The sequence below is a fragment of the Oryctolagus cuniculus genome, chromosome 10 (assembly GCF_051225735.1).
Source record: "Oryctolagus cuniculus isolate XC-2025 breed Fujian yellow rabbit chromosome 10, ASM5122573v1, whole genome shotgun sequence".
Classification (NCBI taxonomy): domain Eukaryota; kingdom Metazoa; phylum Chordata; class Mammalia; order Lagomorpha; family Leporidae; genus Oryctolagus; species Oryctolagus cuniculus.
The window spans coordinates 20,004,966-20,032,712 of NC_142876.1; the positions used below are offsets into that span (position 1 = coordinate 20,004,966).

The following is a 27,747-nucleotide window of genomic DNA, read 5'->3' on the forward strand; positions in this document are numbered from 1 at the left end:
CGCCGGGCGCCTGTGGCATTCTTCCTGCATGAATTCAGCAGGCGTGCATCACGGCCTTTCTTCGCGCCCTGCCTACTTGAGTCCCACTTGAATGAGTTCCGAGGGTCTGACGGAAGCTCCCATTTAGTCCATGGGGAGATCGGTCCCTTCTGAGAATCCACTGCTCATCCCTTTGGGACTTAAGTAGGTGGGTGTCTCACAGGAGTGCGTGCTCACAGGCCAGGTGTGGGGCGCTCACTCACTTTTTCCTGGGAATGGGGACTTGGACAGCTTGCTCCCAGAGTGGTGCTGACTCCTCGGGGGCATAGCATGCTAGCCTAGGGGCAGGCGAGAGACAGGCAAAAGCCTACCCCTCACCCCCTGCCCCCCGGCCCCAAGATCTTGAGGCAAATAGGTCGCTAGAAATTGGACACACACCAAGCGTCTCCGAAAATGTCCCTCTATCAGTAGCTTCTGAGGACTGGGACGAGACTAGGAACGTTAGAGAAGTTCTGGGGGTTCAGGTTCAGTTCTGCGCTGTGATCACACAGCCGCCTTCAGGCGCTTCTGGGCACAGAGAGTCTTGCTGGTGGAGAAATCCCCCTGTCGCAGCGCTCAGGAGCCAGGGTGGACAGGGGTTAGCACAGACCTGGAACCCAGTCGATTCTTGTAAGCCCCCAGGAGGGCTTGGCCCAGGCCCCAGAGGGTGGGGACAAGGCTGAGGGCAAGGTTCGCTTGGCTGCACAGGTCTTTGTCCTGACCAGCCCCGCCCCATTCTCTCCCCATCCTGCACCCAGCTGAGGGCGTCTCAGGAAAGCCCCCCAGTCCCTCCACCTTTGCCCACCCACACCCAGAAGCTGCTCCTGCCCCGGATTCCACCTCTGCCTCCCCCCACTCTGGCTCAGAGCTCTCGGGGAGTTCTTGTTGCCTGTCCCTGGCCTGCCTCCAGGCTCCGTGTCTTGACTTTCTGCCCCGCCCTGCTCTGAGACACCTGTTCCAACTACCTTTTTGTTTGTTTGTTTCTGAATGCTACAATGTTGGGGCAGGCCTAGTACTTTCAACCCCTCAGTTCTAAAGACATCAGGCCCAGCCTCAGGCAGAATCCTACTCCCAAGGGAGGCTGGGTCAAGGTCCTGGAAACCCCCAGAACCTCTGCCCAGACCACACCCCATAGCTGGACCCCAGATGAACCCTGAGTGGGCATGGCCTGTGAGAGGGGTGAGGACTGCTGGACTGTGCTCAGGTTGCTCTAACAAAACACCATTTCCTGGGGGTTTAAACAACAGGCGTTCACTTCTCACCATTGTAGAGGCTGGGACGTTCCAGTGCAAGCTGTCGGGAGGTCTGGGGTCTGGCAAGGCCACTTCCTGTCCTGCTGAAGGCCACCGTCTCCCATGGTGGGGAGAAAACTAGCTTTCTAGTGTCTCTTCTTATCCCCATGAGCTCACCTGAACCTAACCCCTCCCAAAGACCCCGTCTCCATAAGCAGCACGTTGCGGGTTAGAGCTTCAGGATAGGAACTCGGGGAGGGCACCCAATCCAGTCCTTAGCACTGCCCCAAGTATGTAAGGTGTCCTGGCCAGGTGTAGGGTGAGGCTAGGGCAAGGCCAGTGCGGGTAGACAGGGGTCCACTGCTTCAGAACTGGAGATTTGTACTACTCTGGGCGTCCATACGTGTCCACTCACAAGGGCCAGCACTGCAGTCAGACTGCCCAGGTTCAAGTCTTGACTCTACCTCTCACTCGGGCAGGTGGCTCTATGTGCCTCAGTTTCTGGAACTGTAAAGTGGGTATAGTAATAGTCTGCACCTTGCAGGGCTGGGTGAAGATGGAATAGCACACATAAGGAAGGCATTTTAGACAGTGCCCAGAACTTAGCAAAGGTCCTGAGGCCTCCTGCGTCTTGTTCGCCACCCTCACTCTCAGTCACAAGTATTGATAAGTGCACTCAGGCCGCTTGGCCAAAGCATTTCAGAGAAAATAGTCACACTGGATCTCCAAATGCTGGAATGAGAATCTCAGGGCAGATTCTGGAGCCCAAGAAGGTGACTGCTGCTCCTGTAGGTGCTAAGAAGCCAGACTCAGGCTGGGACAAGGACTCTACTCGCATAGGCAGGACAGGTGCTGAGAAGGCACAGGGAGCTTGGGTCAATCATTCAGTCCAACCCTGGAAGCATGAACTCAGTTCTGAGCCCTTCCAGAGCAGAGAGAGGTGAACCAGGCCTAGTAACTGGCTCCCACCTTGTTCCTATAACCTGGAAGGCTCCACCCCCAGAAAGCCCCACAGGAAACTCCCTCACTTCTTTCTGAAATCTGCTCCCCATCACCCAGGGCCCTCTCCAGCCAGCAATCCAAAACAGCACTGCCTGCTCCCAGGGTGTCCCGCCCTCTTATCTTGCTCTGCTTTTCACATTGCACGTGACATGATGTGTGCATGCATATATTTAACAGCTTCGTTCAGTGTAACAACGAGCTGCTCACACATAAAATGATGAACTTGACACACAAGATCGTCGGTGCATGTGTCACCCACCAAAGAACTGCTCTTGCCCCTTTCTCATGGTCCCTCCCGGCCCCCGTCTGCCCAGCCATCCTCAGACAGCAACTGATCTGCTTCTGTCACGGCAGACTCGTCTGTGTTCTCTGGGGTTTTATGTCAACGAGACCACAGAGTGGGCTTTCTTCTCTATCCGATTTCTTTCCCCCCACCTAACTACCTTGAGGGGCATCCAGTTTGTGTGGTGAATCAGGAGTCCACCTGTGGAGGGCCCCTGGATTGTTCTCCCTCACAATGCACATTTATTTGCACCTGACTTTATTGTACGTCTCCACCAACCAGAATGGAACGGTGGTGCCAGGGGAGCAGGCACCTGATGCATCTGTTGCCTGCCCCAGTGCCAAGTTCAGTGTCTGTCTCTTTGTCAATAAAGATTTGTGGAATGGATCACATAAGCCATTCAGCGGTTTTGTTTTTACAGGGTCTTGCTCCGAGGGGCGGGGAGACAGCCATTCTGGGTGTGTGCACCTGACCCTGGGGAATGGTTTGAAACCCTGGAGCTCCGTGGCGGTCTGCCAGCCCCTGGAAGGCTCTGCTCTTTAAGGCAAACGTGAAGACAGACTCATTTGCAAAGGCTTCCTGCAGAAGCTGTAGAAGGCCACTGTGTCAGCAGGGCCTGTGCCATCTGAGCCACAGGGTGTCATTGTGCGGCTGCTGCTTTTCTGCCCTTGTCACCTCCATTCTCTGGGGCTGCTGCCCAGGCCGGCGGAGGCTCTGACTCCAGTGAGAGCTGCTCCCTTGCAGCCCTGGCCAGCCCGGGCCCAGGCACCGTGCAGGGCTCCCTGCTGTCCCGTTTGCTTGCCTGTTGTCACTTCTGCCCACCCGGTGGGCACCAGGTGACAGCGGCGAGGACAGAGCGGGCGGGGACAAACAATTCAGGGGTGCTGTGTCCCTTCCCCGGCCACAGGGCTCTGTGCCTGCCCGTGACAGGGAACATCTCAGGTCTGGTTTTGCTTGTTGCGCCTGTCTGGGTCCAGCAATTAGTTTTCTATAAAAAGTAAAACTTAGCTCTTAATAGGGACCGAGTTGCACATGGGGACAGCTTGCCAGCTGATTAGGGACACAGCTCAAACTGAGCAGCCAGTCAAATGACAGCTGGTATTTTCCCAAGGATTTAATGAAGGGACTCTCATACCCTTTACTACTCAAAGTCTGGCTTTGCATCCACTCCCCCAGGAGCTCGTTAGCATGGCGAAGTCCGGGCTCCTTCTGCGCGCCTAGAGAATCTGAGCCCGCCGTTTAACAAGGTCCCCAGTGACTGGTGAGCACGTGGGATGCAGGAGCAGCTCCACATGAAGGCCTCCCTCACTCTGGGCCAGGCATCGCACCTTAAAAAATACAGACGCTCAGGTCCTACGACTAAGAAATTCAGCTCTAATAGGTCAAATCCTATCAGTCCAGCCCAATCTTTTTCCTTTACGAGGTCCTCCAAGACCAGAGAGACTGGGAGACTTATCCAGAGGAACATAGCTGGAAAGCAACAAAGCCAGGCTGGAAGCCACAAGTTCTGTATCCCAGGGCCCTGGGGTCCTTCGCTGTCCCCCTCACTGCCTCTCTTCCTGGCCCTGTTGTTCTCCTAACAGAATCCACTAACACACACGCTGGAACGCAGCTCCAAACAGTGATCACAAGGCCTTCCTTGACAAAGGGCAACTGAGAGTCACTTCACGCTAGGAACTGTTCTAGACCCTGGGATATAGGAGTGAATGCTGGAGTCCCTCACCCCCTGGAGAGAGGGATAACAGGATCACACGTACCAACCATCAACCATGCACTGTGTCACATGCAAACCAGTGAAGGAGGCAGGAGGGTCAGCACTGTTCTGGCTGATGAGGTGTTGCAAGCAGAGAGGTGAAGGCTAAGATGTGGTTGTTATGGGGTGGGGGGTTAGAATGTTCTAGAAGGAGGCAACAGAGGCAGAACTGGTAGGCAGGATCCCACAAGGCCATGGTGGCTGAGTCTGAGAGAGGACGGGGCTGGGGGGGACTGCAGGCCCTGTGGGCCCTGGCACAGGATGACAACTTGGATTTTACTCTTTGTGATGGGGCCACACTGGGGGCTGTCTAAGCAGAGACATGTCCTGCTCTGGGTCCACTTTTAAAAGGATGATTCTGGCTGCAGTGCCATGAATAGGTGGTCTGCAGAGGAGTCGGGGCACAGCTGGGAGGCCCGCGGATAGCACTGAGTGCTCCTGGCCACAGCTGCCTCCAGGAGGACCCGGGGCAGAGGGCAGGAAGCTGCCAGCTTCTGGCGGGCATTGTTGTAGGACTGGAAGAGGGACTCCAGGGTTTCTAGCCCTCGTAGGAGGGAACTGTGGTGCCCTGAGCCGAGAAGCAGGTTTGGGTAGGCACACGCAGAGTTGGCTTTGGAGCATGCTGGGTGTTTGGTGAATTAGCAGTGTTCAGTCTTCAGAATTCCACAAGGTGCTTTCTAAAGAGTGACACTGGGCTCCTGAGTGCTGTGGCTTGTCCTTCTGCGCCGCCCACCTCTCTCAATGCCTTTTCATGGAACACAACGACAATTCACTTTAGAATTTTAAGTTGTCTCCATGGCTTTCCAGAATCCTGTACATTATGCCAGCTCAGTGGGGATACAAAGCGTCACCAGCCACCCTTGAGTTTGCTTTGGGTAAGAGGGGTCAGTCACCGATACACTGAGCCTGGTGGCTGTAGCACCCCAGGACTTGCTCCCTTCCGAAGTCACTTCACTCATTTCCTTATTCAAAGAAGCCACAAGGTCCGCGTTCCCAGGGGCTCAGAAAACTGTCAAAAACGCAACGCTGTGTGCCCAGTGCCACACTCGGGGTATTTCCAGGAAAAGAACCGGCTTTGTCCTGGCGGTGCCGGTTCTCTGAGCTCACCTGCCAGGACACAAGCACTGACGCTCGGCCCAGCGCTGCCCATCGGAGTTAACGGAAGCTTACCAAACACCCTGGCAGCTCACCTCGACCAAACAGATTCATTTTTGCTTTGGATTTTGGTGGGGCCCTGGCACTGGGAGCACTTTTTCTTTCTTTCTTCTTCTTCTTCTTCTTTTTTTTTTTTTTTTTTTTGTGTAGTGTTAGGCTCATGGCGAACTGAGCAGATGGCACAGAGGTTTCCTATGTACTTCCTGGCCCACACAGCACAGCCCCCCTCACGCGCTACAGGAAGCAGCACAGTGGAGTTTTCCTCAAGACCCGTGACCCCGCGTGGACGCCGCACTTGACGTCGGGCCTCGCCCTTGGCGCTGTGCGTGCCGCGGGTTTGCACCGCGCCCGCCCCTTTCCGGGTCACACCGAGCAGTTTCACTGACGCTCGCCAGGGCTGAGACGGACGGGCGCGGCGCTTCCGTGTGCCAGGCTGTGCGTGAAGCGCTTTACAGGAGTCAACCCCCTTAGTGCTTACGTTCCCCGCGCCGGTGTCGGTGCAGTTGCTGGCCAGGGCTGTTAAGAAGCTTGTCCAGGGTGGCGCGGTGGATGGGCCCACGCGTGATCCCGGCTCTCTTGCGGCTCCGTCTGTCCGTTAAGCGCAGGGCCGCGTGGACTTTGCAGTCTGCCTGCACACCAGCACTGGGCTGACCGGGAGAAGGAAAAGCCCCCCTGCGTTCGCTCCCGCACAGCGTTCCTGAGCTGAGCTCCTTGCCACCACAGCCCTTGGCCTCCCACGGCAGGCTCATTCCAGCTCTGCTACAAGTGCCCGGAACGCCCTGCCCAGAGCGCACCCCGCCAAAGTTTAATCCCTCCCCACTGGGTCAGGTTCCCTGTGCTGGCTCCTGACCTGGGAGATCCAGGCCACCCTGACCTCCGCCCTCCCCATTCCCAGGAACCGCCTCCGTGGTGCTTTTTGGGCGATGACCCTTAATTTTGCAATTCACGTACTGCTCCCTATTTAATACCTGCAAGTATTACCTATTGGCAAAACAGACAGCTCCCCCAGGGACGGAACCCAGTCTCACTCAGTATGCCAGGCATCTGGCGTTGTACGCCCAGCAGGATGGGTGGGAGAATGGGGCGGAGGGGGGGGGGGCGGCCCTGCTCCATCAGGGCCCCAGGTCACATCCGACATGGAGAGCAAGGCTGCTCCCTCCTTGTGCTGCTGGGCCGTGTGGTGGGCCCCTTGCTGAATCATTTCCCACCCCTCCCAAGGGACCACTTACCCTGCTTCCCAGTGCCTTGGAGCCTGAGGCCCACAGTATGGGATGGAAAACCTTACCGATTTGGGCCTGCCCACCACTTAGCACTTCGGCAAATCTCATGTCCCTGGGTCAGCCCAGGTTTCCTTGGCACAGCCCCAATCTCTGCCCTTGTCTTGGTGTAAGGATTAAGAATGCACGCACTGTGCTCTGCAAACAGTAGATAGTGCGGTGGCCCTACCTTTCTGCCTACCATTCCCCAAGTTCCACGTAAAAACGGCTGGCTCCCTGCAAGAGCCCGGAGCTCTCTCATCTCCTTTTACCTTTGGGCTGTCTGTTCGCCTGAAATGATCAGCTGCTCCCAGCCCCAGCTGTGTGCTGTCTCTCCTGCCCAGATCCTGCCATGTCTGCGCTTGGCCTGCTTTAGCTGCTAAGTTCCCCAGAAACCCTCCCACAGTGCCTTGTGCCGCCTGATGCCTGGAATTGGCATGATTTTTAATGACACTCATCTGCCTTCCTGCACTACAATGATTGGTGTGGACACCTCATTTCCCTTATTGAACAGGAAGCCTGCTGCTGAGGCAAAGGCCTGGAATTGAACATCTTTGGCTGGCTAATGTAATTGAACATCCACACAGTGGCTAAGATATGCCTCTTATACAGTAGCTATTTCCCATCATCTCCCCCCACTCCCCACCCCCCACTTTTTAACTATCTCAGTCCAAGGCTGGGTACTTTATAAAGAAAAGAGGTTTACTTAGCTCCCAGTTTTGAGCTTAGTTTGGAGGCTAAAAGTCAAGATTGGGTGGATCCTTCTGCTTGGCCTTGGATGAGGGTCTCCTTGGCTCGGTCACAACAAGTGGAGAATGGAGAAGGAGTTGGCTCTGTGCAGAGGGGCCAAGTGCTTGGCCTCACCGTATAACAGCCCACTCTCTTGAGGACATTAATGCCCTCCAAGAGTAATACTTCCGTGTCCTGATGACCTTGCCCCAGGCCCACTTCTTAGAGGTCCCACCTGTGGGGAGCAGGGCCCGTCTCCCGTAACACAGCAGGGCCCGTCGCCCGGGAGACAAATAAGTACTGAGACTATGGACAAATAAGTACTGAAACTACCGAGACTGGACTAGACCACTGAGATTATTAAGACTAACTCTATGCATCTGATCTCCCACCATGTGGCGCTGAGAGGGAGTGAACAACTTCCACACAGCTGCCTCACCAATTCGACTAACAAGCTGCAGGAGCTGATCCTGCCCCTGATTGGAGGAGAGCAGCGTGCTCAGTGCATGGGGAGAGAACGCCAGCAGAGTTGGGATTGGTGGAAGAGGATTATAAAGGAGGAGAGAGACAACATGCAGGAGGAACATCTGAGGAACCCCTGAGAGAGCCGGCCGGCAGTGTGCCGCCCCTCCGCAGAGGCGGGGGGTTGGGGGTGGGCGGGGGGAGTGGCAGCAAACCTGGGAAGGACCAGGCAAAGAGAACAGCGCAGGGTCCGGTGTCGTTCCTCCGCGAGTCGGGGAGCGAGCGACACCCACCCTCTCTAGATATGACCACACTAGGACCAAGCTACCCAGCACACAAACCTTTGTGGGGTGAGGGGGAGACACACTCACACCAAAGGTAAACCATAACTGTAGCTGAAAGCAAACCACCTCTCCTCTGGGTCTCAGTTCCAACATCTGCACCTCATCTCTGTCCACCCCACGGAGGTCTAACCAGAAGGCAAAAGCCATTTGCAGGCATTTAGTGCAGGGCTACAAGATGAGTGAGCCAAGCAGGGCACAGCGAGGTCACCTGAGGCTAATGGCAGCAGGAATCTCTCTCCTGGGCCGCAGGGACCAAGGGAGCTGCACCGATAGCAGTTCTGAACCACAGGTCACAGGGCAGAGGTCGGACAGCCAGAGGGAGCTTCAAAAGAGGTGCAGCCACTGCTAGCAACTCCGCCTTAGGCTGGCTTCTTCCTTATTCCCACGATCCAACCTCCTGCACTCTGGTCAAACCCAGCAGGAAGCCAGCAGCAATGGTAGCCTTAAGGGTGACATTGAGCCAAATACGGCGCACAGTGAATGAGGAAAAGAGACCGTGGCACAGGTCCGAGGGCCCACTCGGCTCCTGAAATGTGTGGCTCAACCAATCTGTTGGATAAATAGCTGAACTGGCAAGTGTATGAGGAAGGCCCTCGTTCATTCTGAAATGTAGGCAGCTGTTTGCAGAAAATATGGTCCAAACACTGCTTCCAATATTGTAATTCTTTCATGTTTCTGACAAACATGGCTTTGGGCTTTGAAGAAGATGAAGCCTTTATCTTTTGAGTTATTCGCCATAATTCAATTAATAAGACTCCTGATGGCAGCAGTTGGGCAGGTAACAGAATACGGGTGGCGTAAGAAAACATCTTGACGGTAAGCTAGTGCTTACAGCGAAGCAAAGGAACGGGTAGGGATGTGATTGTGTAATTATTTCTTAAGCCAACCCAGTTCCGCCTTCCTGCTGTATGGGGAACAAAGCTGGGAAAATTCTCAGCCACAGGGACCTCCCCCAGCCCCCCCCCCCATTCCTGGCTGCAGGGCTGGCGAAGACACTGCAGATGCTTCGTTCCCAGATCTGGGTTCCTCCACTGACAAGCGGGATGCATAATCAAACGGAACGCCTGGGCGCAGGAGGGACGGTGAGTGCCTAGTGTCTAAACTCCAAAGAAGCTTCCAGATGCTCCCTCTAGCCAACAGCTTCAGCCTCTACAAGCCCTGTCTTCAGGGAGCCTCGTGGGGTCACAGTTTATTTTCCAGCAATTTTAGTCTTGTTTAGCATAGGAGAGTTGTTTGGAAGCAGAGAAATAGCCCCAAGGGCCATTTTTTTTCCCAACAGCAAGGGCTAGGAACCTGTTTTTCAGCTCCAATGGGCATAGTGATTTTTATTTTTGTTTGTGCCAGTGGATGCACCCAGTGACACAACGTGTGTGAAAATACAACACTCTGGGCATTACGATGACAACAGACAGGCATGGATTTAGAGCCGAGAGGTTTGGGCGAAGAGACTCTGCTGGCCTCTAGGGAACATAAATCTCGCTTCTGCATCTTCCTTTTGGCACGTGTCACCTTCATTCCCCAGCCCGTGGCTTTCCTAGTCCTATTCAGCAGGGTTGCTGCTCCTGGGGATTCTTGTCCCTTTTGGTTCTGTGGGGAGCAACTCGGACTAGACTGTTACTGGAATTAAGACTTATTCTATGCATCTGCTCTCCCACAATATGGCACTGGGAGAGGAGGAAACAGCTTCTACACAGATGCCTCCAGTTCAACCAATAAACAGCAGGACCTGCTCCTGATTGGAGTAGAGCAGCGTACTCGGTATGTAGGTAGCAGAGTTGGGACTGGTGGAAGAGGACTATAAAGGAGGAGAGAGACAACATGCACCAGGAACATCTATCTGAAGGAACACCTGTGCAGCCCCCGAGAGAGCCGGCCGGCGGTGTGCCGCTCCCCCGCGGAAGTGGGGAATGTGGCAGGGGGAACCACCCTACCACGGAGGTGGAAGGGTCGGTAGCCAACCCGGGAAGAACCAGCAGCAAACCTGGGGAGGGCCGAGCAGACAAAAGAACAGCGCAGGGTCCTGTGTCGTTCCTCCACGAAGACGGGGAGCGACATAATGGTGCCGTGACTCGGATATGAAGCCTAGGCAGGTTTAGTGTCGTTCCTCCATGAAGAGGGGGAGCGACAGGTTCTTACTCCAAAGCACGGGATGCTGCTAAGTGGGCTGGATCCCGAGGAGCTTCTGGGTTAGCGCTCTCAGATGGATGGAACCAGCCTCCTTCTGCCCTAAGTAAGGCACAGAGAGCCCTGTAGTAGGCACTGAGTCAGAAGCCCCGGGGAGGGAGCCCAGACATAGGCTTTCTTTCCCCTTTGCAAACCAGGAAAACCGAAGACATCCAAGTGTCTGCCGTAAGAGAGCAGAGAAACGCTCTTAACAGGCAGCATCTCCATGCTAGCGCCCATCTTCCAGGCTCCCGTAGCCGAGCGCTATTCTGGGAGAGGGTGCTGAGGACGTATCCCTGGTAAATAACTGAGTCAAGGGGCATCCATAGACCTCTAAGGGGTCCCAGAGCCCTTCCTGGGACCCATGAGACCCAAACTCTTATCGCGAGCATACTTAAACACTATTTGCCTTTCTCCCTGTGTTGACAGGTACACAGATGGTAAAAAGCAGAGGCGGTGAATCTGTCAGTGCCTTAGCATGAATCAAGGCAGTGATCCCAAACATATTAGCTGTCACGGAATCCTTTGCTGCCATACAATTACAATTAAAAGCAATAAACAAAATGCTGTCAGCATCCCATATGGGCTCTGGTTCCAGTCCCAGCTGCTCCACTTCTGATCCAGGCCCCTGCTAATGCACCTGGGAAAGTAGTGGTAGATGGCTCAAGGGCTTGGGCTCGTGCACCCATGTGGGAGACCCAGAAGAAGGTCCTGGCTCTTGACTCTGGACTGGCCCAGCTCTGCAGCCATTTGGGGAGTGAACCAGCAGATTGAAGATCTCTCTCTCTCTCTCTCTCTCTCTCTGTCTGTCTATCTGTGTCTCCCTCTCTCTCTGTAAGTCTGCCTTTCAAATAAATCTTTTTTTTAGAAAAAGTTTTACTTTATAATGTCCTTGATGCATCAGTCGAAAAGATTAATTTTATTAAATTGTGATGACTCACTAAAAGCTCTTTTAGTTTTATTTATTTGATAGGCAGAATTAGAGAGAGAGAAGGAGAGAGACACAGAGAGATCTTCCATCTTCTGGTTAACTCCCCAAATGGCTGCAGCGGCTGGGGTTGGGTCAGACCAAAGCCAGGAGCCAGGAGCTTCATCCTGGTCTTCCACGTGGGTGCAGGGGCCCAAGCACTTGGGCCATCCTCCCCTGCTTCCCTGGCACATTAACAGGGAGCTGGATTGGAAGTGGAGCAGCCAGAACTCAAACCACACCCACATGGGATGCCGGTGCTGCAGATGGTGACTTAATCCGCTATGCCACAGCTCTGGCTCCCAGTAAAAGCTCTTTTAAAACCTCATGTAATACTCATGTGAAAGGGGCCAGCGCTGAGGCGTAGTCGGCTAAGCCTCCACCTGCAGCTCCAGCATCCCATAGGGCACCAGTTCATGTCCTGGCTGCTCCACTTCTGATCCAGCTCTCTGCTGTGGCCCGGGAGTGCACTGGAAGATGGCCCAAGTGCTTGGACCTCCGCACTCATGTGGGAGACCCAGAGGAGGCTCCTGGCTCTTAGCTTTGGATTGCCCAACTCCAGCCATCTGGGGAGTGAACCAGCAGATGGATGACCTTCCTCTCTGTCTCTCCCTCTCTGTCTGTAACTCTACCTCTCAAATAAATAAATAAAAATATTTTTACAAAAAACTTCATGTAATAAAACAGAAACTATGCACAAAGCACCTCTGCTGGGATTTTGCTGAGATCAGAGTCATCTTGGGGGAAAGCATCTGTGTGATTATTTAACTTGTCAGCTGAATGTGTCGCTTCTTTGAGTACAATTTTTACTTGGAAGAACAATGGACAGGTGATGGCCATTCAGTGGTGGGTACCTGACACCTATTTCCTCAAAATTAAACTGTCTTTGCCACAACAGGGAAACCAAAAGTATCTGTTGTCAGTGATAAAATCTAAATTTGGAAGGTATTATTGTAGTCCCTTCTCTGCCAGTTTCTTTAAATATTTCTGGCTCCTCCTTTAGACCCTCTCGTTTCGAGAATCTCATTACACAGATCTCATAAGCTTGGTGGCTCCCTCTGTGTCTCTAAGACTCAGTTCATTCTTCTCCATTTTGTTTTATTTCTTTTTCTGAGACTGGGTAATCTCAATTGTCCAGCTTCAAGCTCAGGAACTCTTTATTCCGCCTGCTCACATCTGCTGTTGAGTCCTTGAGTGAAATTTTTTTAGTTATTGTAATTTCCAAATTCAGAGTTTCTATTTGTTCCATATCTATAATTTCTTTTTCTTTCTTTTCTTTTTTTTTTTTTTTTTTTTTTTGACAGGCAGAGTTAGACAGTGAGAGAGAGAGAGAGAGAAAGGTCGTCCTTCCTTTGGTTCACTCCTCAAATGGCCGCTACGGTCGGACCTACACCGATCCGAAGCCAGGAGCTAGGTGCTTCTCCTGGTCTCCCATGGGGTGCAGGGCCCAAGCACTTGGGCCAGCCTCCACTGCACTCCCGGGCCACAGCAGAAAGCTGGACTGGAAGAGGGGCAACCAGGACTAGAACCCAGCGCCCATATGGGATGCTGGTGTCGCAGGTGGAGGATTAACTAGTGAGCCATACACCGACCCTTGTGGACTTTTTTTTTAGCCACAGGGGGTGACCTCCCAGACGACAGGAAGTGTCTTGTGGGTAGGGTCTTCCTGGGAGCCACCAGACAGGCCGGAGATGAAGACTCATGGGAAGGGGCTTTGACAGAGCTCCTCAGAGGTGCCAGGGTGCCGATTTTCCTCTGTGACTGGAGTCCTGGTTTTCTTTCTTTTGCTCTGTCAGCATCTTGCACAGACCATACACCTCCATCCACGCAGGGCACTTTCAGCGCTACCGCCAAAGGCCTCCAGTGGACTCCCTTTTCCTGCCGGTTTGTGCTGCACAGCTCAGCACAGAGTTGCAGGTTCTTTAAGAAATGAACACTACTTCCTTCTGTAGATTTTTCGTCGCGTTAGGGTTGGACCGTGTGTTTAGCATCTCCTTGCCACCTTTTGCACTTTTCCATAATGTTGGGCTCCAGCATACATTCTACACAAGCTTCCCAACTGACTGATCAAAATGACCACTTAGGGCAGAAACACTGCATTTGCAAAACAACCCATTTATAGCCTGTCATGTCCGTTCTCTGGGTCAGCTCTCCGGGAGCATGCACAGAGCCCAGCTTCCAAGCCACAAGCTCTGGTTTCCTGTCCCAGCTCTGTGCTTACCCGCTTCGTCATCTTGCAGAAATCACTCAACTCCTTGAGCTGCGATTTTGCATGTAGTGGGCAGACAAGTGTTCAACACTTGCCAGCTTCCTTGCCCAATTTTCTCCCTGTCTTCTTAGGGATGCTGAGGTAATCACCAAGGATATGTCAGTCTCAAGGCATAACTCGAAGGCATTCATTAGCCAGTAAGATGTGAATTATACTTAATCTAGCTCCTTGTCCTCTTTCCTGAGTGGTCTTAAGATGGATTGTAAATTTTGTATCAATTGAAATACATGTCCCATAAAATTATATATCATCAAATTATGACAACCTCCCACCTGCTTATTTAGTCATTAAGAAATTAAATATACTTGTACTGAGCCCAATTATTTCCTTCATGTTTTTCCAAGATTCTCTCCGCGTTCTCTTCTGGATTCTTGGGAACGACCTCCGCCTCCCTCCTCTACTACTTTCTTCCCTGGATTTCTGTGCCTTCCAGCCTCATCTTCCTCTCTTTCTCTCTCTTCTTCGCCCACAAGTTGGGGTGACACACCTCAGGGTAGGTGGTGCCTCTGGCAGAGGGCTTGTGGTCAGCCAATCTGACCACTTGGGATTTCCCAGGAGACCACAATGCCCTCTTTAGGCTCCCTGGGAGCTCTTTGCTGAGGCCAAACCTCCAAGAATTAACTGAATTGTTCATGCAGAGAATGATGTGGGTAGTGTGAGACAGCAGCGAAGGCAGGTGTCTTGACTGAAAAGATTCAGCTTGAAGCGAAGAGACTGAAGCCCGAGTAAAGAGAAGGGGGGTGTGGACATCGCCACTGAGGGGCCGGGGCGGCTTCTATCAGAATGGCCATGGGATTTTAAAAGCAGGTTCTCAGGCCCTACAACCTGCGATTCTGAGTCAAGAAGTTTCAACAGAGCTCTCTGCAGGCTTCTTGAGAAGCTGTGGTACTTGGTCTTGGTACTTCCGCATTCCCGCACAACACAGGTAGCAGGAAGTATCCGCCGTGCACAGCCCCTTTGCCATGATGTGTCATCTGGGCCTCTGAATGACTGTGAGATAGACTGGAGCAGGTACTGTTTCCTCCCAAAAGCTTACTCATTCTTCCTTGCCACCAGCCGAGGTGAAGTCAGGGAGCAGTTACAGACCAGGTTGGCCAACCTCAGCCACCGCAAAGGGCTTCTGCCGGGGAGCCAGGTTCTCAGCTCAACTAGGCATCAAGGAATTAGGCTCTGACTTCTGGAGTGAGTACCCAGTGATTCAGGACTTAGGAGCACCTATTGGCTGGAGGAGGCACAGGCCTCCCCGCAGTGAGGAAGAGGAAGGCTAAGACAGACGGATCTGGCTGCCTGAGTCTAGGGCAGACTCCTAAGTAGACCTCTGTGCACGGTTCACAGTGAGGAGTCAATAAAGATCAAAGCGTTACACCTCAGTCCAAGCCAGACCTGCAGCTCCTGCCTTCTGGAAATCACCATGGACTTCGGAGCTCAATGATGCCCGGAGTGGGGTCAGCGAATCTCAGATGAGAGAGACTGCAACTTACCCAGCAAGGGTAGCAAGCCTTTACTGGGACTGCAGAACCTGGGGAAGGGGCCCTGAGAGCAAGGAAGCCTGCCCTGGGTTCTGGGTGTCTCCAGTCGACAAAGGAGGAGCTACGGGAGCCCTGGTTGTCCTGGAACAGGGTGAGCAGGCTCAGTCTGGTCCAGGATTCTGTCCCTCCCATGCTGGGCCAAAGCCCAACACCTGGCCTGATCTGTGCTGGGCAGCACAGCATGTGGACGTCAGTTTGCAGCCAGTGGGGATCACGGTGGGGGTTTAGACCTTTAGGTCATGCTAGATTAAAGAGGAAATGGCACTGTCCTCTGGACACATAATCCTATTATGGTATTATCTTTGCAGTGCCCTGGCATGAGCCATGCCTTCCCAGCGTGGTCTTCAGAAGAACTATTGCTCAGGCGGTTCCACAGCAGGAAGCAGAATGCATTAGTGATTTGTGCACAACATCTCACTCCAGAAAAAGAATGACCATAGCGTAACGATGACTTAAAACAACAGAATAGAAAACATTTCCCCCATTCATCGAAACACATCTCAACATTGCCAGTTTGGAGGAAGGTTGTGGGCAGCTGCAAAGGGGAAGGTGGGGGCTTCCCAGAGTTCTCTCCACTGTGGCCTGGGACCTGCATACCCTTAGCCGGATGCAGTAAAAGAATGGTCGTTTTGGTTGCAGGCCACCGCATGGGGAATGCGGGCATGCACGTGCAGGCGTGGCAAACTCACCTGTCTTCCTGTCCTCCCAGCTGTACCACAGACGATGCTGCTGTTTATCAGGTCACGGCTAAGAACTGCTCCGGGATGATCTGCTGCTCTGCTTCCATTGAGGTCCAGTGCTCAACAGAGAACCCCCAACTCTCTTCTACCCTGGAAGGTGACAGGGACGCAGGTTGGGAACAGGAAACAGGGACACATGAAGAGGGAAGTGCAAATCAAACTGACAAGGAAGAATGCCCTTGGGAGGAGGAAGGAAGCATCTCTCGGGGTACGCCCCTGACCGCTGGTTCCGACCCCCACAAACTCAACTGTCCACACTCACTCCAGCTACGGGCCACGGACGCCACTCATGCATCCAGTTCTGAAACTGTCCCGGATGTTAAAGACGCGAGGCAAAACAGTAACACAGAGGACTTGCTAGATGGGTTGTGTTTTCTCCATTCAACAAATACTCCCGACAAACAAGATGAGTGTTGTCCCCAGACGGGGCATTCCCAAGTAGCACAGCCGATGGGTGATGGCCTCAATGCCAGTGGCCCCAGCGATGCAGAGTCAGCCTCCCGTCATCAACAGCCCAAAGCACACAAGTACATCAGCTGCAGCCTCCCACTCTCCCAGGTGACCGAATGCCTTCACCCAAGAGCCAGCGCCCCGGGCCACGAGCAAGTCAGCCCACAAGTTTCCAGCGAAGACTCTGACAGTGACTATGAACTCTGCCCAGAGATAACCCTAACCTACACGGAGGAGTTTTCAGATGATGACCTGGAGTATCTGGAATGTTCCGATGTTATGACGGATTACTCTAATGCAGTCTGGCAAAGGAACCTGCAGGGGACTGACCATGTTTTTTTATTAGAAAGCGATGACGAAGAGGTGGAATTCAGTGAGTGTGGCCTGGGTGGGCGTGAGCATTTCCTAAGTGTAATGGGTTGTGGGCCTCGGGTGTCGGGTGACACCGGGCCTATGGATGCCACTGCTGGCTTCTGTGGTCATCACTCACAACCCCAAGAAGTGGGGACGAGGAGCAGCGGCGCCTGCAGGCCCAGCTCCCCGGCCCTGGGTACGCTGAGACCTCACCCCGCAGGACCGGCCCCGCGGAAGGAACAGGGGAGCACTGCGGCACCCCCCACGGCTTCCGAGGCTGCGGAAAATGATTATCCAGGAATTCAAGGAGAAACCAGAGACAGCCACGAAGCGGGAGAGGAGTTGCCCGGCGACATTCTGCTAACCACGGAGAGAGCAGTGGTAGAGAAGGAGTCGGAGCCCTGGGCTGGGGGGTCGGGGATGATGCAGTGCCCGGGGACTGTGGGGGAAAGGGACTCGGGGAGCAAGCAGGGCTCCCAGAAACCTCCCAGGGGGAGGCGCCTAGGAACCAAGGGAAGGCCCAGGCCGCTGAGCGCCAACCTGCCAGAAAGCGCCCCGGAGTCCCCGGATCTCCTCCATCCCTGGGACGCTGCTGAGCACCCACCGATCTGGAGTGCTGTGAGAGGGGCTCCCCTCGCCAGGGCAGACGCTGCCGCCGGGACTGCCTGTGTCCGTGCAGGAGAACGTGCTAGACCAGCCCAGACACAGCGAGCCGCCAAACCCCTTCCCACGCCCGCAGCCTCACTCCCCCAAGGAAGGGATGCAAGCCTTGCAGGAGAACAGATGCAGGGGAATGACCCGAAGGAAAGAAGCCAGGTTCCAGACCACAGCGATCCTCTTCAGGTAAGACTCCTCGCTTTCCAAGTCACGAGGCAAAAGGTGTGCGTGTGTGTGTGCGTGTGTGCGTGTGCGTGAATGAGTGTGCCTTCACGGCACGGACACGGTGGCCGTGCCATCGTGTAAATCAGAGTGAGTCTCCAGAGACCGTCAGGGCACTTGTGAATGACAGCTGCTGCTGGAGGAAGGAAATCTGGTTTTGTAAAAAGACCCAGATAAACCCTCAGCCATCCTAATTATAGCAAGAGGCCGATAGGAGTGAGAGCCACTGATGGGCTCCTGGACAGCTGGAGAAAGAAACCTGAGACTTTGTCTACCGCATGCATTTTACCAGGCAATGCCACTATTCAGAGTTTCCCCAGCAAATGTTTTGGGTGTAGCCTCAAAAAAGGGGGGAACATTTCTTGTTAGTCATTTTTGGGGGTTTCCTTGGAAGACAGCAAGTTCTGGCTTTCATCAGAATTCATCGCGCAAATGGAAGATTTCAGTGTTTCCAAAAGACTTGCAGAATTCTCCCGATGGTGCTGAGGGAGGTAGACAAAGCAGGGTTTGCTGTGCCAGTGGGGGTGTTTCTGACTGAACATTTGTTTTATTTTGCTTTTCTTAGACCACAAAGCAAGGCTTAAAAAAACTCACCAGGAAGTAAATTTATTTTCCTCTAATACTGACTCGGGGATATATTTTAAAGAGATGGAATTACATTCATGGGAATAGTTATCATGCAAAGGAAGTTATGCTTGATACACAACTTATATATATTTTGAATTGTAAGTGGATTTTGCGCTGATACCGTCCTATGGCTAAGGGTTGACTTTTGAAAATGAATGCCTTTAAAAAGTCATCGATTATCTTCATTGGAGGTTGTGTACCTCTTCAAATTTGTGGTAAGGACTTAATATTATTTTTATGGTAAAGACTGCCTAGGTTCCAAGGAAAATGAGGGATTCCCAAGTGTCAAGTCATTGAATTCTCTGTGAGATAAAAAATAATAATAAAAAAAAAATAATAAAAATACATTGATTTCCAAAGACCCAGTGGTAAAATAACCAAAGGATCTCCAGATCCGAGCACACTCCCACAGTGGCCAGAGAAAAGCTGCATTTCTACTGCACGTTCTGCAGGAGAGCCAGTTTGGTCCTCTTCAGTCTTTAACCCACACACCACGGAGCAGCTCACACTCCGACAGCTACAGACAAGCTTACAGAGCTGGGTTTTCCATGCGCGTGCAAAATGCAGTGGCAGCATGAATTGATTTCCTACCAGTGAATGGAACATTTCCTTCTCTGCTCATCAATTATCTTCCTGACTCACCTCAGTGCCTTTACAGTTGTTTATTCATTTAGGACAGGTTAAAGGTATGGGGGAGGGGGTGGGATTAAGGGGCCCAAAAGGAGTAAGTGGAGGGACGGGGGCAATCGACAACGCGAGTTTTAGAGCCACCCTTGTGGGAGGCAATTTCTAGCTGACGGAAGGAACCCCCTTTCCATGCTCAGCTCGTACCCTAAACTGAATTCCGAGACGGAGCAGCCCAGTCAACTCCAGCCTCCCTGTTTATTAGTGATGCAGCCCAAAGAACCCGGCCGTGTCAGGGCCAAGGTCACCCGTCCTGAGCACTCTCCGGAACTTCTTGTGGGGATCTCTTGCATTCATGAATATACAAGGGCACCTCCAAAAGGTTACGGAAAATGGGACTAAAATACAAGTTAACTTTGATGCTCCAAATTTGGAAGCCCATGCCTATGAGGTGTCTCCAAAGAGGTCATAGAAAATGCATACTAAAGATTTCAAAAAGCTTTTTGCACAAAGTAAACCTAGCTTTCAATTCAGTTCTATTTTTTCTCGAACTCTCTGAAGTACCCTCACATCTCTGCCACACCGGCTATCAGCTCAAAATCTGACCAGGTTTTGGAGGTGTGACTAAAGCACTGATCCCATATCTCATCATTGTTCCAAAAGCAAACCCAAGAGCTTGCATTTTCTGTAGGGAGCAGGGACCGTGTCTCACCTGGTGGTGCTCACTAGCAGAGCTGACCTCTCACTCAAGGGACAATGAAAAACTTGAATGGCAGGTGAGATTCAAAAGCAGTTGTGGGCAGCCTTTTAGAAATAGGATCTTTGTTTCTGTGGGATACGTTTTCCTTTGACTGAAGGACTTTGCCACAGGGCTGGCATATTAGAGAAAGGAGATTCCTTTGCCCAAGCCAAAATTTCCATTTAATTGTAGGAGGTGCCTGTATTTCTTGCCCAGATTTATAGCAAGTGGCCAAATACTATTGTCGATGTGTCACAGAGGCACTGGCGGATCATTGGGAACTAAACACAGCTGTTTATAAGACTGTTAAAAAAAGATTGCCGAACCTTTCCATAACTGAGTCCAAAGACATTTCAATGTTTGTTCTCAGAACCCTCAACGCCTGTAGGAACCTAAAAATTTCACATGGTTAAGAATCCTGGATCGGGACTAACATTAATACATTTGCCTCATTCACTTACCTTTAGGAGTCTTTTGGGAGAGACAGTGACCAGCAGCTTCCCTTTTAATATTTTATCTTCATCTGCATAGTGCTTTTAGCATTCTGAGAAAATCCCATCCCTCTACTTTCCTGTCTTACAAACAAGGCAAATACTACAGACTGTCTCCTGCCTAGACCCATGTCTCCAGGTGTATTTATTTTCTGTCTTCCTTTTTCTCTTTTCCGATCAAGGCCATCTTGCTAGGATTTGTCTTGAAATAGTATTCAGCCAGGCTAGGATTGGAAAGCCCCCAGTTTCTCTACTTTTATGGAAGACTACAAAGCTAATCCCAGTTAGGGAGTGGAAAATAGAGAGGGTACCCCAGGCTAACTTGAATCATCTTCAAGGGTCATACTGCCAATCCTTCATCTTGGTTTGGAGCTCACTTTCCTGATCCAACTCAGCGGCTAGGCCTGACAGCCTGCCCATCTTAGGTTTCTTTCCCGGCCACACTGTGGGTAAAATCATCTGTAGTCTGAAATCCAAAGTGCTGTCTCTCCTTCTGCATGCACAGCCGCACAGCTTCACCCCAGAGGTTTGCATTTCTGTCTGGGGTCATGGGGTCAACAGTGTACAGTATGGAAATGTATTCTTGGGTCCTGGTAGTTAAGAATCTTCTGGATCAGGCAACACCACTAAGCATAGAAGGTGATCTGTGATGGGAGGTGATATGTTCACTGACGTACGCCAAGTCCCTGAAATAGTGCTTGCCACACAGTAGGCACTCTCACAGACTAAATACATAGCTATAGAACTGGAGTACATGTTGAATATCTGTTGTTTAAAATGCTTGGGTTGTTTTGGGTTTTGCATAGACACAATGAGATACCAGGGGAGGAGACCCATTTTCTCGTCCCATCAACAATGCATGAGGGTCCAGTTTCGCCACACCCTCACCGGCAGGTGGTGGTACAATATTTTTCCTTTTATTCTATACACTTTGATTTCAGTTTAGCGATATTGCATCATGGTTTTCATTTGCATTTCCTAACTATTAATGATGCTGAGGCCTGCTTTCATGTGCTTATTAGCCTATTACATATCTTCTTTGATAAAACTTCTGTTGGATCCATTTTCTTATTCGATTTATTATGGTTTTGACAGTTTTATACGTATTCTAGTCCTTTATTGGTGTGTAAAAATTTCCTCCCTATTCTAGCTTGACTTTTCATCCCCAGCACAGGGACTTTTCATGGAAAAAAGATTTTCATTTTGATGAAGTTCAGATTACCCATGTTTTCCTTTTATGCATTGTGCTTTTTGTGTCAAGTCTAAGAACTGAGATCCTTAAGATGTTCCTCCATGTTTTTGTCTATAGGTTTTATAGCTTTATGTTGTACATTGAAGTCTATGGCTTGTTTTGAGTTCTTATACAAAGTAAGGTTTAAGTTGAGGTTCTTTTTTGCCTGTGAATGTCCAATTTTTCCAGCACCATTTATTGTGAAGGCTTTTTGTCTATTTTTAAAAGAACACTTAGCAGGCCGGCGCCGCGGCTCACTAGGCTAATCCTCCGCCTAGCGGCGCCGGCACACCGGGTTCTAGTCCCGGTCGGGGCTCCGGATTCTGTCCCGGTTGCCCCTCTTCCAGGCCAGCCCTCTGCTGTGGCCAGGGAGTGCAGTGGAGGATGGCCCAGGTGCTTGGGCCCTGCACCCCATGGGAGACCAGGAAAAGCACCTGGCTCCTGGCTCCTGCCATCGGATCAGCGCGGTGCGCCGGCCGCAGCGCGCCGGCCGCGGCGGCCATTGGAGGGTGAACCAACGGCTAAAAGGAAGACCTTTCTCTCTGTCTCTCTCTCTCTCACTGTCCACTTTGCCTGTCAAAACACTTAGCAAACCACCAGGCACCAGTAAGTGTTCCATAAAGATATCAGCTTCTCACCCCTTCTTTGAGGTGAGACCAAAGCTTATGGCCTCTTACCTGCTGGGGATTTTACCAGGATGACATCAACCTCATGGCCAAGAGCTGGGTCCAACCAGAAAGAGTGGCCCAGATGAACCTGTCACACTGAACAGATAAAGAGTCCACTTGAACTAGCGGTCAGAGAAACAGTGTATTTTGGTTTCTAAAGAACAGTTATCAGTACTATGTGTCATTTGGAAAGAAGGGGACCATGTGGATGCCGCGCAGGTCCTATGTTTGCCCTCCCTCTGAGGATTGATTTAAACTGAAAGCCAAAGGCTAAGAGAGACCTGGAGTCCAAGTTGACCTTGAACACGCCTCCTAAGGTGGCCACCTGCCACCCTAGCTCACCAGCTCCTAACTGTGTTTCAATCACTTGGCCTCTTCTGGGCTGAGCAGATCTGAGCTGATGGTGTAGGAACTTTTTGTAAAATCTAGATTCAGCCTAGCTGGCCAGGAGGTGTGAAACAGCCACATGGAAATCCACACGGCCGTGCAGTAACAGGCAGGGCACACATAGAAAGCACACGTGGCCTTCTCGAAACACAGCTTTTGGATGTGGGACAGAACAACCTGAGATTATGAATTTACTTGAATAATAAAATGTGTCTGCCCAAACTGACAACTGTTTGAACAAATGACTTCAGAGACTTGAGCAGCCCGACCTCTCCCTAATTGCTCATCTCTCAGCACGTGGCAGCCTGGCAGTCTACCTCTTGTCAGCACCACTCCATGGCCCGCCCAGGGAGTAACACAAACATTTGTTTTGTTTTTCATCACAAAGCCTCCTGGGCCACTTCTGCCATTAACTGTCCCAGACTTGCAGGACCCCTTAATGCCCAGGCTCACTGCAGTAATTACACTCAGTCTGTGTTAAATAATCAAGGAAAAGCCATTAGGACCTATAGCCTTCCTGGCCATGCACTGTAAACCAGCTGGCTAAGAATGCAGATTCCCAGGCCCTGGTCCAGTGCTCTGGAATCAGAACCTGCGTGTTACACAGATTCCTGGGAGATCCCATGTGCCCTGAAGTTCTGGCAGCCCTGGTCACGGAGAACAATGTCTTCCTCACTGTAGAAAAGACCCCAGGCGGGGGGGGGTCTCAGCCCTTCCTCTACCTGGACTCACCTGGGAGCTTCCGAACATTTAGCTGCCCGAGTCGTACAGCGTGGCTTGAGCACAGGGAGTTTTAAACACTCCCAAGTGATTCTCTATACCTCCCAGGCTGAGAACCCTGGATGGGTTCCAAAGCCACACTTCTTCCAAAAGTTCATGGAAAAGCAGGGATTCCAAAATTCCTTTGCACCAGAATAAACTGTCTTTTATTAATTCTATTTTTCAAAAATTTCTGAATCATCCTCCTGGAGATGCTCAAGTCCCTCCCCGGAGGTCCTGAGTTTAGTAGGTTGGTGGGGGGTGCTCAGACGTGGACCCCACGTGACTGGGAGGCACGTTGGACTGTGGAAGGGAAGGGTTGTCTTAGGTGCTCAAGTTCCACTGTGCTGGGCAGGGTTCAAGAGCACTAAAGTACTTCTGGGGCTTTCTCAGGGATTCTAGAAGGCGTCCCCTGACTTCGATCTTAGCCAAGGAACAAAACCCAGTTCATTCAAGATTATTTGTATAATAGAGGTGAGGGGTAGTCTTTGCATGGAAGATAGTCTGCCCTGTTGTGAAGCTGCATTCCCCAGACACCTCTTTTTTGGCAAAAGCACATAGTGAAACTGGTAAGGGCTTCTGGGGGAAAACAGCATTCCCCTCAGGTCACCTAGGAAACAGAGCACTTCAAAACCAAAGACCAACGGAAGCAAAATGGAAACCATGGACACACGGGGACCGCCCAGGGAGGCGGCTCAGGCTGCCTGGAGGCTGTGTGGTGGACACTAAACCTGCACAAGCGTAGAGTGGCGATGCTGGCAATCCTTCGGGTACAGCATGCTGGAGACGGCTGGGAACTCAGAGGCAGACGGGGGCCTGGGTCCACATGGGTGCTGCTCAGTGGGCCTGGGAGGCCACGCACGCACACCTTTCCAAGGTCCCTGCCGCCTGGTGAAAAGGCTTTTTCCTTTCCTGATCAAGATTCTATCACTGGGGCCGGCCATTCAAGCTCCCTCTGTCCAGGAAACACTGCATCTCTGTTACAGGGACACCACTCCTGTGAGACCCATCTCAAAATACAACTCGTTACGGAAACACGCCACAGTGGAGGGGTTGCCCTGAGGTCCCGTATGTCTCCTGCTGCTCAGGTGGTCCCGGTCTGCTCAGGGGACCCAGGGCAGGGTGTCCAAGTGAGGGCTTGGATTAAGTGCACTGGAGTCACCTGCTGAGGTACAGGTTAAAAAAAAGCCCAGTTGGGGCTCCGGATTCTTTCCCGGTTGCCCCTCTTCCAGGCCAGCTCTCTGCTGCGGCCCAGGAGTGCAGTGAAGGATGGCCCAAGTGCTTGGGCCCTGCACCCCATGGGAGACCAGGAGAAGCACCTGGCTCCTGCCTTCGGATCAGCGCTGTGCGCCGGCTGCGGCGGCCATTGGAGGGTGAACCAACGGCAAAAAGGAAGACCTTTCTCTCTGTCTCTCTCACTGTCCACTCTGCCTGTCAAAAAAAAAAAAAAAAAGAAAAAAAAGAAAGCAAGGCTTTAGGTTTTACCCCAGACTCACTGAGCCTGTGTTTGTAACAAGCTGAGTCTGGGAGACTCTGGGCTTAATTAGATGTGGAGTGAACGTGAAGTTGCCGCGTGTTTGTAAAGGTTCTCGGGAATCTGGGAACTACAGGATGCAACCTCTTTGCCCTAAGAGGAAAAAGAAAAAATTTCCCCCATTGGGATCTTCCCGGGCTTTCTAGTTGGCGGCACTATCCATGCTGCTTGCTCTTCACCTGTCCGGCCAACTGAAATAAACGCAGATCCTGATTTATTGTAACTAATCCAAAACAGGTGTGCCACTTGCAGCTGAGTTTTATTTTGAGGAGCGGTGCGGTGACAGGAATTTGGGTGGCAGAAGGGGAGCCTGGTGAGAGGAGGGTCCCTTGGCGTCTAGGGCAGGATTTTGTCCCTGTAACAAATCTCTCACCACTGCAACAAATCTCTCACCATTGCCTGGGGTTGGAGTTGGGGGCTGGAGTCAGTGCTGTGTGGTTTTATTTATTTGCTTATTTTTGAGCTATGATTAAAGATGCACTTGTACTTCTGAAAAGGGGTGAAAAAACATAAAAATAACTAACCAACCAAATATCAAGACAAATGCTAAAGCTATGGTGATCCTAGCAGTGTGATAGTAACTCTCGTAGATCAATAGATAAACCAAACTGGGTAGGGCATAGAGAACCGGACCCCATATGGGAGTTGGATTCATGGTAGCAATAACAGCCTGCCAGCCAGCAGGGAACAACACATTGTCCAAGCCAACATGGTCAGCCATAGCAAGGAGGAGACATCTGTGCATGCCCAGGGATCCGAAAACCCTCAACACGGAGATGAATATAAAACGCTAAACTACAAACGCCTGGGAAAATTACTGGAAGCTGTTTTTACAACCTCGAAGGGATAAAGTCTTCTTGAAACATGAAGAACAAAAATAAACAATTGGTAATTTTTTGATTACCCCAAGATAAAATTTTCTAAATAAGAACCACAACAACCAAAAAAAAAAAAAAAAAGTACACACTGGAATATGTGGAACAGACAATGATTAATTTCCAAAATAAATGAGTATAACACTCCTAACAACTGAAAAATTTTAAGATCAATAAATATGAAGTTCAAAGGAGAAATAATCAATAAACTTACGAGATGTTCAATCTCATGTGTAGTTAGGAAAACAAAATCTAAAAATAAAGCCTCTTTCACCCATCAGATGGAGGAGGATGACACTAAGTGGAGATTTGGGGAAATGGTCATTGCCAGCAAAAACATACTTTGGCAATATCTTTTTAAAATTAAAAGGGCATTACCTATGCAGCAGTTTCACTTCAAAAATCTCATCTTGAGAAATTCTTGCTCACAGGCCCAAGGAGATATGTTTGCAGGATTGTCTGTGTAGGTCAGCATTCACAGAGAAATGGCTCAATAGAACATTCCACAGAGGGAGAGGGGCACATTGCAACACAGTACCAACCACACCATTTATGCCCCCAAACCAACCTATAATGGCACATGATTTGTCCATAGGTAGAGAAATATGCATTTGTATTTTTTAAGTCTGGAAATGTATACACCAAAGTGATAATGGCGGCTAACTCCACGGAGGGAAGAAGTCTAGCTCTCAGAGAGGTGTTTTCATAGTTTTTAAAGGAGACGGTAGTTATTTACTAGTGGTGTTATAGATAAATAACTGATTTAAAAAAAAGAAGAGAAACAAACTAGGATCTGTCAATACTTGACTTTGGCGCTGGCTCTGCCGTTAAGCAGAGCAATCTCTCTCCTCCCTGGGCCTCGTAAAGGGACGAGACGTGAAGGCTTCTAAGTTTCCTGCGCACTGAAGTCCTGCCTCAACTGCCAGAAACTATCAAAGGGAAAGAAACTGTCGCTCTCAGGGTGAGACAAGCTCTCCTGACCATAAAAGGAAACACACATCGATAAACGCGTAAGGATTCTGCACCAGAGAACTCTGCCATACACAGAATTCCAGAACAAAGGAACGTGCAGAAAAGCACCTGGGATGTCGAGGCAAGGAAAATGATGGGAACAACGAAAGCAGGTGAATGAGAAGTCGCAAAGGACTCAGAAGCAAGGCGTAAACCCATCATCAGCGTAGCAGCTCCGTTCCTCCCCCATCCCTTCGTCCCCTCCCCCTTTCTCAGCTGTCACAGATATTGTCTTAAACTGATGCTCTATCTTGCTGATTGTGGAAAACCAGGTGTTTTCCTACACTGCTGGTGGGAGGAGTGCAGGTTGGTTCCAAGTGTGGTTCCAATCAGCAATATTTAGTAAGATGCAAATTATGCCCCGGCGATTAATCTAATGAAATTATCCAAGTATAAACAGAGCCATCTGGACAGGAATTTTTATTCCTGAAGCGTGACTTATAGTAAAGCAACACTGGGAACAATGTAGCTCTTTAACGGTAGGGGAAGGATGAAATACATTGGGACCGCTATGCAGCCACTTCAAACCATGCTTTCAAAATATTTAAGGATCTGGGAAAGTGCTTGTAGACAAGTGGCAAGGTGCTGGCTATGTCGTTGCTTCCCTTGAGAGCTGTACAGTGTCGTGAGACAGATTCAGCTCTATGCCTGGGTCACATCTTTGGGTACTGGCAGACCTTAAGCCAAGGCCTTGGTCACGTTTCTGTTTAATGCTCTTACACCTTACGGTGATTCTGACATGAGTCAGTCAGCCGAAGGCAACAGGCAACACATGTGGTGGTTTTAAAAGGCAATAGTCTCTATTCTTCTCTTCTAGCTACTTTAGAATTTAAATACACTCCCATCCATCTTGCTGGGAAAACTGTGTGTGGAACTACAGCCTTTCCAACTTCCTTAAGAGACTGTTCAAAAGCCAGTGAGAGGGTGTTTCCTTCTGATCACTGAGGGCATAGCACAGCCATGAACCCAGACCCCAAAGTTAGGCGCTGGACCAGAGCTCCAAGAGGTCCTAAAAATGAGTTACCATTATTAAAAAATGGAAGCCATAAAAATGGATGCAATTTCCTTTCCTCATGTTTCCCTAGAGCCATATACAGACTGACTGTATAATGTAAGTGGCCAGATTGCCGCAGGAGAAAGCCGCTGTGCAGGGATAAGTGGGTGTTGTGGACTGAACGTTAGTGTCTCCCAAAACGTCATGTGTCGAAGTCCCACC

General features: G+C 51.0%; 1 protein-coding gene and 1 long non-coding RNA gene across 17 annotated transcripts in view; one reads left to right on the plus strand and one right to left on the minus strand.

Annotated features, from left to right (window-relative positions):
• LOC127492375 (uncharacterized) overlaps positions 1-20,348 on the minus strand; it is a 65,204-nt gene extending 44,856 nt beyond the window's left edge. For 6 of the 9 annotated variants that reach the window (XR_016213960.1, XR_016213958.1, XR_016213962.1 and 3 more), the window contains exons 1-2: positions 16,165-16,646; positions 15,852-15,992 (exon numbers count right to left, since the gene is read on the minus strand). This is a non-coding gene — a long non-coding RNA (uncharacterized LOC127492375). Of the gene's footprint in view, positions 1-15,851; positions 15,993-16,164; positions 16,647-20,036 lie in introns of those variants that run through there. The other 3 variants (XR_016213965.1, XR_016213961.1, XR_016213959.1) reach the window with 1 other exon arrangement.
• ALPK2 (alpha kinase 2) overlaps positions 1-27,747 on the plus strand; it is a 117,124-nt gene that overhangs the window by 30,165 nt on the left and 59,212 nt on the right. For 7 of the 8 annotated variants that reach the window (XR_016213957.1, XM_070050093.2, XM_070050095.2 and 4 more), the window contains exon 4: positions 15,872-17,549. Coding sequence is in view for 7 of the 8 variants with exons in the window: in XM_070050093.2 (XP_069906194.2) it covers positions 15,872-17,549 (1,678 nt within the window). In the remaining variant the exon portion in view is untranslated. Of the gene's footprint in view, positions 1-15,470; positions 17,550-27,747 lie in introns of all 8 variants that reach the window. The other variant, XM_070050094.2, reaches the window with a different exon arrangement.